The sequence below is a fragment of the Megalops cyprinoides genome, chromosome 5 (assembly GCF_013368585.1).
Source record: "Megalops cyprinoides isolate fMegCyp1 chromosome 5, fMegCyp1.pri, whole genome shotgun sequence".
NCBI lineage: Eukaryota > Metazoa > Chordata > Actinopteri > Elopiformes > Megalopidae > Megalops > Megalops cyprinoides.
This window is the reverse complement of record NC_050587.1, coordinates 37,577,501-37,590,214: the sequence shown is the minus strand read 5'-3', so window position 1 is coordinate 37,590,214 and position 12,714 is coordinate 37,577,501. Positions and strand designations below refer to the sequence as shown.

At 51.0% G+C, this 12,714-nt stretch overlaps 1 protein-coding gene across 7 annotated transcripts in view; it reads right to left on the bottom strand.

Annotated features, from left to right (window-relative positions):
* Positions 1-5,307: 5,307 nt before the first annotated feature.
* The window catches only part of golga2 (golgin A2), a 22,017-nt gene continuing 14,610 nt past the window's right edge, over positions 5,308-12,714 (bottom strand). For all 7 annotated transcript variants that reach the window (XM_036528647.1, XM_036528651.1, XM_036528648.1 and 4 more), the window contains 13 exons: positions 12,627-12,714; positions 11,884-11,971; positions 11,352-11,488; positions 10,600-10,818; positions 10,111-10,224; positions 9,508-9,732; positions 8,694-8,793; positions 8,446-8,534; positions 8,119-8,275; positions 7,304-7,480; positions 6,682-6,788; positions 5,909-6,077; positions 5,308-5,613 (listed from right to left, as the gene is read on the bottom strand). The exon at positions 12,627-12,714 is cut by the window's right edge and continues 20 nt beyond it. In XM_036528647.1, the coding sequence (XP_036384540.1) occupies positions 5,333-5,613; positions 5,909-6,077; positions 6,682-6,788; positions 7,304-7,480; positions 8,119-8,275; positions 8,446-8,534; positions 8,694-8,793; positions 9,508-9,732; positions 10,111-10,224; positions 10,600-10,818; positions 11,352-11,488; positions 11,884-11,971; positions 12,627-12,714 (1,951 nt within the window). In that variant the 3' untranslated portion in view covers positions 5,308-5,332. The remainder of the gene's footprint in view (positions 5,614-5,908; positions 6,078-6,681; positions 6,789-7,303; positions 7,481-8,118; positions 8,276-8,445; positions 8,535-8,693; positions 8,794-9,507; positions 9,733-10,110; positions 10,225-10,599; positions 10,819-11,351; positions 11,489-11,883; positions 11,972-12,626) is intronic.

Sequence of the window (12,714 nt, the reverse complement as noted above, 5' to 3'; positions counted from 1 at the left end):
CCCCAACACACACCCACACACACACACACACAAATACATATCTATGGCATGCTGGCCCTTCCCTCTCGTCCAGTAATTTCTGGTCCCTGCTCTGCGTTGGAATGTGGGGTTCACGGTTTAGGGGTCTCCCCACCCATAACCCTACTTAAGAACCAGCCATGACTGCATCCTCAAGCCCCTCTTTTCACTCAATCACCCATCTGTCCATTAGTGAAACAATATCTTTAAGAGGCGGGGCCTGTACAGGAAGTGCAATATGTCCATTGGGAAGCTTTTGTAAAGCTGACTGCATACACATCACCTACAAAACAGAAATTCAGGTAGAGGGAGCATGAGGACAGTTTAATTCTGAGTTTGGCTTTTTGGAGGGTGTATAAGGCCAAGAAGGCCAGCTAAAGCAATCTCACACAGGGGCATACATTCAAAATTGCATTTACTGTGAGAAACCGTGGAAGTCATTTAAAATCTGCACTTTGGATAGCTTTTCATTTTTAATAGTCTTTATTTTTCTTGATTGGATTTGAGGTTGATGGACATTATCAGGTTTAAAAAAATATCAGTGTTGTTCTATGCAGAAAAAAATACCCATGTTCCTTTGCAGTACTCTCTCGTCATTTGTTCTGTCGATATTCCAGTGACTCGAGCTAAACCTGTGGACTCTGTCTTTGTGGTTGTTGTAATATGACCCTGTTTGTAGTAGTTAATGTCCGGCATGATGATATCCCGACAGTAAACTACCATGACAAGTTAAACACGTTGTTTCTGTAACATCCTCACCCCCCCCTTGTCCCCTCGCCCCCCCCCCCCCCACCCACACATACTGTCACCACCACCCCAAAGTCTTAGCAACATTTACAAAAAGTATATAATTATGATTTAAGAGTAAATAGTTTCTCATGGACATATCCTAAATGTGTTACGTAATATTCTTGTGGTGCATCTATGGAAATTGTGCTTCCACTGTTTAGAGTTTAGTCAACATGCAAGATTAATAAATATTATTACAAAAAAAAAGTGATTGAATAAGTGTAAAATTAAATGTATGATATAAAAAACAAAGATGGATAAATAAACACGCTATATAAAGATGTGGGAATTATTTTCAGTCGGTGTATAATAAATATCAAAAGACTGTTATGCGAGTAGGAAGTAGAGGCGGGAGTGTTCGTCTGGGTAGGAGGGCAGAATGAATGTGTGTACTTCCCCTCTTATGCTGTGATGCATTTCCTGTATATTATTGCTGTTGGTCGAATGAGTCTGTCCAGCAGAAACGTGCTTTCTCCAAAAATATAAAGTCAGTGTACCAATACAGGTGTCCTGTGTTTTTTTTCAACCAAGATTTAACTGATGTCATTACACCCCTTATGAAGAACAATGTACAGAAATGTTTAGTATGTGAAAAATAATTTTGACAATATACTGCACATAATTACAAATAAATCAGTTATTGCTACTTTTACATGGGAAAATGCATATTTATGCATAAATTTGGAATGGCTGTAATATTCTAATTCTAATATTCTGTAATTTATAGTACAAAATTTAACATGATTTTTAAAAATCACATCTTTAAGTCTTTGATTTTAGACCAACAAAACTTTCACCTGAAGTGAACTTAGGGATGCTAAGTAGCTACTTCTATGGATGGTGTCTGGAGACTGTGGGATGCCATTAGTTGGGCTAAGATGATGCAAATATTTCAAAAAAACACAAAAAGTCCATTTACTTTGCTCATTCAATTTTATTCAGGAAGAGAGAGAAAAAAATCTTACAAGAAGAATCACATCAGAAATATACTGCCGACAGCATTTTTTTTTTACATTTTTATTCCTCCATAGTGTTACAAGAGTCTACATTTTCTTAAAACTGATTAGTTTAGATAATTATTCCAAATAAATATATTTTCATGTAAGTTAACCTTTGTGTTAAATCACAGACTGTTCCCCCTCCACTCCCCAGTCTCCCCTGCCCCGACCGAAATTCATTAATTCTACAGGAAAAACGGGGCCCGGGTCACAGCCAAAAAGCAGCACCCCCCTAAGACCCCTGTTTCCTGCAGGCCTAAACCAGTGAATATACAGTATGTTACACAGATACACTATTTACACGCTTCCTTTACAACTCCGCCTCCTGTCACTGGCCGTCCAATTAAACTCAGACAAAAATTCAATTCATGGACATATCGTCAATAAGGTGTGAAAAATGCTTTTTTTTGTTTTTCCAGTTGTTTTACCACCCCCCCCAACCCCCATCAATGCAATATTATTTAAACTGATCTCAATTTCATAACCTCATATCAACAGAAAAAAGAATAAAATAAAAAAAAAACACACACACACACACACAATGCGAGGAACTCAGGAGCAAGAGAGAAAGAGGGGAAAACAAAAAACAAAAAAAAAACCAGTCACCACATATTCACATTTTCTTTGTCCTTCTGATGGCAGGAATCCAGGTCGGTGCAGACACAGGTACGGCAACCTCTAAGATCTTCATTTGGCTTCAAACAGCAGCCACATGCAGGCTGCTGGGGCGCCCCCCTCTGGCCAGCACCCCGGGCCCCTCACACAGTGGCCTCCCTGCAGTGGGACAGTGTGGCCGGAGGCGCTTTGCGTGGCACCGATCCGCACACGCTCACTGCAGCCGACGGGCAGACGCTTCTCTAACAGTTCTAACAAGCTTCAATGGTAGGAAAGCAATCAGAGCAACGCCCAGGTTCGATCTCACCACACTGCAATCCTTACAATCCTGAGTGGCAAAATTCAAGCAAGTGCTCTCCTTTCTCCTCCTCCGTTTTTTTTTTTTTTTAAACTTTTTACACAACATTTTTTCTGTGATTTCATCCATTGCCAAGATAAACATTTTATCTGAGTGGCCTAAAGAGAAGCGCTTTTGTTTAATTGCGCTGGTATGACCATCTGTTCTGAGGGCCCAACTCGGGGATGGGACAGAAAAAACACAAAATTCATGAAAACATCCCGAGCTTTGGAGAAGTCTTTGAAAACTGTGTGTCACTGTGTCAGACTGTCTAATGCTTCACTCTCAAAACTAAAGGATGCTTCCTGGTGTCATCACAATTATTACAACCACTTTCACTTTCAGTTATATTTACATGCCCAATGAACACACACACTGCACACACATACACAGGCTCCTGCCACTCAAAAATTTCCCAGGATCCTCTGCTGTGAGTACACAGACAGCAGGAAGCTCTCTGTCCAGAAGAACTCTCAGCCCAGTGCTGAAGTACACCCCGCATCATAGAGTTCTCCACCATAGAAACAGATCCACTAGAATGGCTCTATGTCTCTGTCAACAATAGCAGGTACCCTGTCACCTGTGTCTATGTACATTCAAGATGCCGTAGTGAAGGTGTTTTATTTTCAATGCAAATCAAGCGGGACCTTTTCAGCCCACCTTGTGATTCTGTGTCAGTGTTCTTCACCTTGCGTACGAGTCATGCAGCGGGTGGAAGTCTGTGTGTGAATGACCTGTTCAAGCAGAGTGGATGTGAGATGCTGTGAATGGCAGTCCTCCCAGAGTGCCATGTTGGTCTGAAACGTCACGTATTGCACATACACACTGAAAAGACCGAGCTCACAGACACGACCATAGCAAATCCGGGCGGCTGTGGCCGGGCCTTCCCGTCAACCCCTGACTCCAATCCTCTAAGCCTCTGAGATCTTCTCCGAATCCAGTTATGAAGGCCCGAAAGTCAGCTCTGCAACAAAACCATGCGGGACGACTGAAAGGGAAACCGGAAGGTTTCCCGGCAACACAGTGCGTGTCACTACAAATACCAAATGCCTCTACATATACGCCCGAGTTCTCATTTGTACTGGAAGGATGTATGGACAGGTAGGTATGTTCTGATATAGGTATGCATCAGCTGGAATCTCTCCACAACAAATCCTCTACATGCACGCCACCCAATCAGGGTTTTCCGCTCTGTCAGGACCACTTCCCCACCTCAGTATCTGCAGGGTTTCATACCCTCCAGTCCTGCCAGCCCGATGTGGGAACTATTTACTGCTCATTACAACATACCAGTCTCACTCTACTAGGCCAACATCACCTGATTATCACACTACGATTGCTGTTAGATTCTAAAGTCCTTCTAATGACTCACGCAAGGCTACTCATGTCTCTTCCCAGCTACAGTTCGAGTCTTTCCGTCTCACTTTGTATCTCCGACGCCGCACTCCCAGTTCACGTTTCCAGCTGACCTCCTCTGATCCTGCTGCTGTTCAGCAAAGCCCGGATTACAAAGACAGCGGCCCCAATGTTCCAGCACGACTCAGTACCTTTACGTACCGAGACAGACCGGGACACGGCAGACGCCTGCTTCTAAACAACCAGCCAGTCTATTCCCCTGCCAAAAACCCAGCCTTCCTCTCTTATCTACTACCTTCCCCTCAAACGGTGCAGTATCTATCTCAGTTTGGTTAGCAAAGAAAAAAAAATAAAGAAAAAAGTACATACATACATATCAATTGATTTTTGAGAGATTTTCTTGCACCGGTTAGCAATTTAATATCTAGTCAACATATTTCATTTATTTATTTATGTTCAGCAAGTGCATGAAAGGTAACCCTCTGAATGCAGTGGGAAGCTGGTGTCCTGTACTGTGGGGAAGTCCAGGTCAGTACCGATATGAGCACAGACGCGCTCTCAGTCTGAGTCTCTGTGACTGAGAGCGGACGGATCCCTGACAGAGCCGTGCGGATCAGGGCCCCATCGCTGCTCCACGGCCTTCCCCACAGCTACACTGCACCTCTTTATTGCACACACATTTAACACATCAAAGGGGGGGCGGGAAAGTGCGAGATAAGGGAAGAAGTGGGATGTGCACCGAACCCCCATACCTGCCCCGCCCCACACCCCCCCCCCCCCATAATCCCCCACCCCCGTACAGGTACAGTACAAGCTCAACAACCCTTCCTTCCTTCAGCTCCCTCCTCAGATTTCCATTACAGCACGCAAGCAGTGCGTTCAGCGAGGCGGATCTTCATCGCTGCTGAGGAAGAGGACGGTGCAGCTCGTCCGTGCGAGGCTCTCAGAGGCTTGGCCAATCCGGTCGCTTGGAGCACGCGTTCAAAAGTGACTCACAGAGGAAGGTGGGTGGGGGGGGGGGGGGGCGGTGGGCGGCGGATCGAAAACAATATATAAATAAAACCACACACCAGAGACTCACACAGGGCTTTGTCCCAAAAAGAGCTGAAGAGGAAGAGCTGACCCCAGATCAGTGGGCCTGTGGCAGGCCGACGTCCCGGCTGGGTGTAGAAGCAGCAGCTGGGAGGGGGGTGGGGGAGGGGAAGGGGGAGGGGGGCGCTCAGACCACCAGGATCTTCACCTCGTCGTGCTCGTCGGCACGGTAGAAGAAGGGGATGCAGGGGTTCTCCCCCAGGAAGGGCGCGGCCCGGGACTGGGGGTTCTGGATCTCCTGCAGCAGCTGCATGATCTGCCGGGCCGTGCCGTCCTCCTCCGGGGGGCGCGGCTGCACCCCCGAGCTCTCCGCCGCCCCCTCGGCCTCCTCCGCCACCTCAGACTCCTCCCCGGGACCTGGGGCTGGAACCGGCTCCGCTGCCAGACCTGAGCTCAGCTCCATGATCTCTGCGCAGGAGGGAGAGAGGGGCGCGAGGAGGGGGACAGGGAAGGGGGGGGGGGGGAGACAGGGGGGCAGATAGACAGAGACAAAGAGAGAAAATCAAACACAGCCCATATGATCACTACACTAAACAGAGCATCTTACCCTGTACCCTGATACCATTCAATCAATCAGTCAATCAAACAGTGCACAGCACCCTTCACAAAGCTTTCCAATTCAATTAGTCCCACTCCGATCTGACTCACCGGGATACTGCTGAAAACTGAAATACCGCTGCAGGTGCGAGTGAGACAGGCGTACCTGGGCCGTCGACAGCGTTGAGCTCCATGCGTCTCTGAGCGGGGGGGCCGGGCTCCACACTGCTGGGCAGCAGGTCTGGGTCACTGACCGAGCCCATGTACTTGCTGTACCACTCGTTCCTCTCACCCACCAACCGCATGACCAGGTCCTGCAGCTCGGCCAGCTTCGCCTGCGCGGTCAACACAGCACGGTCAGGGGAGTGCGGTCAACACAGCACGGTCAGGGCAGTGCGGTCAACACAGCACGGTCAGGGCAGTGCGGTCAACACAGCACGGTCAGGGCAGTGCGGTCAACACAGCACGGTCAGGGCAGTGCGGTCAACACAGCACGGTCAGGGGAGTGCGGTCAACACAGCACGGTCAGGGGAGTGCGGTCAACACAGCACGGTCAGGGGAGTGCGGTCAACACAGCACGGTCAGGGCAGTGCGGTCAACACAGCACGGTCAGGGGAGTGCGGTCAACACAGCACGGTCAGGGCAGTGCGGTCAACACAGCACGGTCAGGGCAGTGCGGTCAACACAGCACGGTCAGGGCAGTGCGGTCAACACAGCACGGTCAGGGCAGTGCGGTCAACACAGCACGGTCAGGGAAGTACGGTCAACACAGCACAATCAGGGGAATGTGGTCAACGCGCAGTCAAGACAGTACGGTCAAGGCAGCATGGTCAAGCCATGGTCATGAGCGCAGTGCGGTCAGGATGGTCGGGGAAGTGCGGTCAGGACAGCGAGGGCAGCACAGACAGGATGGGACGAGCTGGTGGGGACCGCTGGTACCTTCATCTCCTCCTTGTCTTTGGCCAGCATGCTGATGTACTGCTCCTTCTCTAGGTGGCGCTGCTTCATGATGGCTCTCTGGTTCTGGTACAGGGCGATGTACTCCCCTGGAAGGCAGAACAGCACACACACACACACACACACACACACACACGCACACACACACACACACACACACACACACACACACACACACACACACAGGAACACACACACACACACACGCGCACACACACGCGCACACACACACACACACACACACACACGCACACACACGCACACACACAGTTTAGAGGAAAGTTTTCTGCATACATTTAGACATTTCAGTGAGTAAGGAGGGAGAACCAGCCATAGCCTCATGAACCCCAGAGTAGGTGGAGCTCCCACATGTTCTGCGACTGACTGATCTGATCCAATCACAGTTCCATAATGGACTGCAAACGTTTCTGACTGGCTCACACGTGTCAGTGATTAACAGGAAAGGGTAGCTGGTGTTTGTGAAGTCCGAGTCTCCCATTCTCTCCCATTGTCTGTGTGGTTAATGCTGGATTGGAGTGGGGGTGTTTGGGTAGTGTGATGTAGTATTCGAGCAGGGTGCCTGGCGAACCCCCCCTCTCCTCACCGATGGTGTCGGTCTCCCCTGACAGCTGTATGCAGCGGTGCTCCAGCTCCTCCACCCGCTCCTTCAGGTCGGCCTTCTCCTGCATCAGCTCGGTGAAGCGTTGCTGCAGCTTCTCCATCGCGGCCCGCAGGGCCTCGTGCACCTCCGTGGGAACGCTGTCCGAGCCCCCCTCCGAACCTGCGACAGAGGGGACGCGCCCGTGAGCACCCGCCTCACGCGGCCGTATCCCAGCAGCCACCTCTGCTCCTCTCAGTATCAGCCTCAGACATCTCCTCCTCAAACCTCACCCAAAGCTCCGTCTCTTTCCATAGGCCTTTTCCCCAAGCAGCACTAAAGCCACCTAAGGCAGATCTCAGGTGTTAGCAGTGTAGCATAGTGGTAAAGGAGCAGGGCTTGTAACCAAAAGGTTGCTGGTTCGATTCCCCACTGCTGCTGTACCCTTGGGCAAGGTACTTAACTCATAATTGCCTCAGCAAATATCCAGCTGTATAAATGGATAACATTGTAAAAAACTGTAACCTATGTAAGTCACTCTGGATAAAAGTGTCTGCTAAATGCCAATAAGGTAATGTAATGTACTTAACCTATAATTGCCTCAGCAAATATCCAGCTGTATAAATAGATAACAGATAGAATAGATAACAAAATTGTAACCTAGACTGTAATCTTGGGGTAAGTCGCTCTGGATGGCAGCATCTGGTAAATGACGATAATGTAAAATGTAAAATATTTGCTGTAAAGTGTAAAACGTCAAAGCCCGTGAACTCTGAGCTCTCTGTGGCCCAGAAGCCCCCGGGAACCTGTGCAATCCTCACCCGCGTGTGCACACGCGCTGTGGTGCTGGTGCTCCTGGCTCATCGCTGCCACCTGCTGGAGGCTGGCCTGGTGCAGCCTCCTCTCCTCCTCCAGCCTCCGGCTCATCTCGTCTCTCTCCCCCTCCAGCCGGGACAGGGCCGAGTGCAGGAACTCCTCCTGTGATTGGAGCAGGGAAGTAAGGGGCGGGACACAGGTGACCTACGCTCACACTCCTACACTCTGCCTCTCTGAAGGCTCAAAATCAGCTGTCAACAAGCCCAATGAGCTTAACGCACATCTGTGGCTCCTTATCAGACAGTTTCTTGTTCTCCTTTAAGGGATCTTACCATCTCTTCCCTGCTCTCGAAGTCCTCTGGGATGGTGACGTAAGACTTCTGGAAGCTCTCTGGCAACGGCTTGCTCTCCAGACCGTCACCTGATCAGAGAACAGGTCAGTGATGTCATAATACAGTACAGCCCCTCCCACTACATTCATAACCATTCCCCTTATGCCTCAGTAAAACCAATAAACATCCAGCCCCAAAAACTACCCCCCCCCCCCCCCCATTTACTACCCTGGCCCCTTCTTACGCACCCTGGTCTCTGGAGGGTGTGGCCATTGCTGAGCTGTTCAGGAGTTCTTGAACCTCGATCTTCAGATTCTCATTGGCTTTGGCCAGCTGGTTCAGCTTTTCCTGCATATGGAAGGAGATTGAGATGATTAAGATGAAGATTCAGTGATGCCACCTTTAAAACCAGAACAATAACCCATAAAAAAAAAACACCAACACCTAGGATGGACCGAAGAGAAACCAAACGAGTGAGGAAACGTGTTCGGTTAGCCTACGGTAGGCATTTATTAAGCAGCACTGTAGAGGCTATTGATTTGGCATGTTCCTGGCATGCCCAACTAAACACACCCTGAAGGTTAACCTTCAAATATACAGCACATTTCCAGACATCATTTCGTTGTCTGAAGAGACTTAAGTAATGATGTACAGGTATATCATCTATCAAAACACAAGTGCAATATAAACTGCTTATAACATTCAGATGAGTGGCCCTTGGTGGCTTTAGTCTGTATCTTCAATACAGCACAGCTTACCGTACTGTGTGAGACAAACTGACTTTATTCAGCATGTGCTATTGCTGTCTCTGCTATAAGAGTAACTCGAGTGGGCCAATTTCTGCTGTGCGGACAGGAGGTTGCATCTCTGAGTGCCTGGTTCTGTCCCATCTGGGAGAAGCCCTGAGTCTCTGTGCTTAGAGGGGCCAGGCGGGGTCCTACCTGAGTCTCTGTGCTTAGAGGGGCCTGTAAGGGTGGAATCGTACCTGTGTCTGTGTGCTTAGAGGGGCCTGTAAGGGTGGAATCGTACCTGCGCCTCTGTGCTGTGAGGGTGGGCTCGTACCTGCGCCTGCTCCAGCTGCTTCTGGCTGACCTCCAGCTGCACCTTGCCCTGCACCTCCTCGTGCTGCAGCCGGTCCATGAGCTGCGTCTGCTGCAGGAAGTGGCGGTGCAGCTCCTCCCGCTCGGCCGCCAGCTGCTGGTACCCGGCTGTGTACTGCTGCAGGTGCGCCAGATACTGATCCCGCTGCTCCTGCGCTGCCCGCGCCTCCTCCACCTTCAGCTCCAGCTGGGGGGAGGCGCAAATACGCACAGAGCTCAAACCGCCAATCAAATGAGGTCCACCACAATGCCCTACGCAATGCTAACAGCCAGCGTCTGCAACACGAAACACAGCCCTGCAAAGGGAAGGGGAGCTGCTGGACTCAGCTGCAGGCAGCGGGAGTGAATGGAACCGGATCACTCATGGCTAATTAAAAACGGGATTAAATTTAGAGTTAACTGCAAGACCACACCAGCACACACTCCAGTCCTTACAGATTTACTGAAAAAGACACGGTGTGGAGCTGGGTTATACAGAAAGTACTGAACCGCCCTGATGTCTGCAGAGGAGACGCTCAGCAACAGGTGCACGTTTTGGGGAGTGTGTTTTAGGAAGGGGGCTCACCTGCTCTCTGACGTGGTGCAGGTCCTCCTGCAGCTGCCCCATCTTTCGGGCCAGCTCCTTCTTCACGTGCTGCTCCGACTGCAGCCCGCTGGTCAGCTCCATGTTCTCATTGGTCTGCCGGGGGCAGAGGGGCGGGGTTAGCGTCAACGATCACCATAAACAGTGCAGCAACACAGGCCTACCTGGGGCTGCAGCGTAACAGGGGTAAGGAGCAGGGCTTGTAACCAAAAGGTTGCTAGCTTGATTTCCTGCTGGGGCACTGCTGCTGTACCCTTGGATGAGGTACTTAACCTAGACATGTAAATATCTCAGTAAATATCCAGCTGTATAAACAGATAACATGTAAAAAATTGTCACCTATCTCTGGGTATGTCGCTTTGGATAGGACTGTCTGCTAAATGACAATAACGTAATGTCATATAAGTGGCTGTGCCGTAGGGACAGCGCGGCTCAGGGCAGAGAGCGCCACCGTGTGGACGGCCTCCTCACCAGCTTGACGAAGCCGTTCTGCAGCTCGGCCAGCTGCTCCTTCAGCTCGCGGTTCTGGGCCAGCGCGCGGCTGATGGTGGCTTTGTCGCTCTGCGCGTCCTCCAGGAGGCGCCGGCGGTCCTGCGCCTCCTCAGCCCCCCGCTGCGCCTCCCTCTCCAGCTCCTGCAGACGCGCCTCCTGCTCCTGCACCAGCCGGCTCAGCTGCTCGTTGTCCCGCACCTGATTGGTGGAGGAGGGAAAGGGGGCGGGGATAAGGAGGGGCAGAGCCAATCAGGAACGCAGTGACAAAACTGCAACCATTCCTTGCAACTACAGACATGCAGAGATGCCACTCCTAAGCTGTTAGGGCAGACTGCAACAGGAGGTCGAGGGAACCTCCTTTATGGGTGATCCAAAGAGACAAACCACCCCCCACACCCAAAATGCACCCCTTTGACACTCCAGCTGTGATGAATGATAGTTGCACTGTCACAAAATGGGTTTTATTTAAAACCGTTCACTCATCCAAAGCTCCCCCACGTGGTAAAAATGGAAAATTGCAATAAGGGGGGAATATACCACACACTGACGCATAGCTCCCAAAGCAAGTCACTTTATTACAGTCTAGTCACCTGAACACCTTGAGCTGACAAAGACCAAACTTAAATCACACACCTCTAATAAAGTCACTGAGCCACATTTCCCTCACTGCTGGGACACGGACCCTTTCAGCCTATCACACGCAGGAGGCTTGATGAGGTGGGCGGGGTTACCTGGGCCTGGTACTGCAAGCTGAGGCCGTCTCTTTCCTGCTGCAGGTTGCTCAGGGCCTCCTGGAGGGCCAGCTCGCTCTCCGAGGGGCCGGCCGGCTGAGGGGGAGCCAGGGCCTCCGCCTCCTGGGACAGCAGGGCTGGGGGGTTGGGGGGGGGGGGGGGGGGGGGGGTTAAACAGCACTGCCAGAGGGGGACTGTGTCTGTTTACTGGGCACTGTGCGTGATGGTGCAGCTATGCACGTCTGTGATCGGACTTACAAAAGCAGAATCAGAACACTTATAAATCTGCTTCAACTGGTGCCATTTCGCTGGCGGGTGCAAGCTTTGTGTGCTCAACCAAACGCCCCGCCTGGTTTTCATTTTCTAATGTTTATCAAGCTCTTCTATGGAGCCATCTCACCGACATATAAATGTAATACGGTAAGAGCAAGCTGAACTGATGCCAATTGTCAGAAATGCCCCTACAGCTGAAAAGGTCGTGGCTCTGGCGCAGGTGATGAGGGACAGAGTGAGGAAGAGGAGGGTCTCTCACCTTCAGCGTTCTTCAGCTCGGCGATCTGCGCCTCCAGCTCCTGGATATGAGTGGCTTGGCTGTCCTTCTCCTCTGACAGTGACGTCACCTGCGGAGGAGATCACAGAGAAGGGTCCTCTGATCCGGGGTTCCTCCACAAACACAGCACTGGGATGGGGGTGGTTGTGGTGGGGGGAGGGGGGGGTGTTAGAAGAATGGATTCTCTGTGTTCCACATTCTCAGGGTTCTCCGCATGCCAGCAACATAACAAATCTGTGTTACTTTCCCTGGGTTACATCGCTAAATCCAGAGAATGTAAGCAGTGCTTTTCCACTGCCATACTCAGACGTGCATGAGGAAGCACAAGGAGTCTAACCCTGGACAAGAAGATCAGAGACCCTCAAAAAGTGACGTGTGTAGGGGTGAATTCAGAGACGGGGTACCCCTGGGGGGTAGAGTGATGTGTGTGGGGGTGAATGCAGAGATGGGAGACCCCTGGGGGGTAGAGTGATGTGTGTGGGGGTGAATTCAGAGACGGGGTACCCCTGGGGGGTAGAGTGATGTGTGTGGGGGTGAATGCAGAGATGGGGGACCCCTGGGGGGTAGAGTGATGTGTGTAGAGGTGAATTCAGAGACGGGGGAGCTCTGGGGGGTAGAGTGATGTGTGTAGGGGTGAATGCAGAGATGGGGGACCCCTGGGGGGTAGAGTGATGTGTGTAGGGGTGAATGCAGAGATGGGGGACCCCTGGGGGGGTTGTCAGTACCTGAGAGAGGAGCTGCTCCGTTTTCTCCTTCCACACCCGGCCCTCCTCCTGGATCTGCGCAGCGTACTGGTCTCTCTCTGTCTGCAGC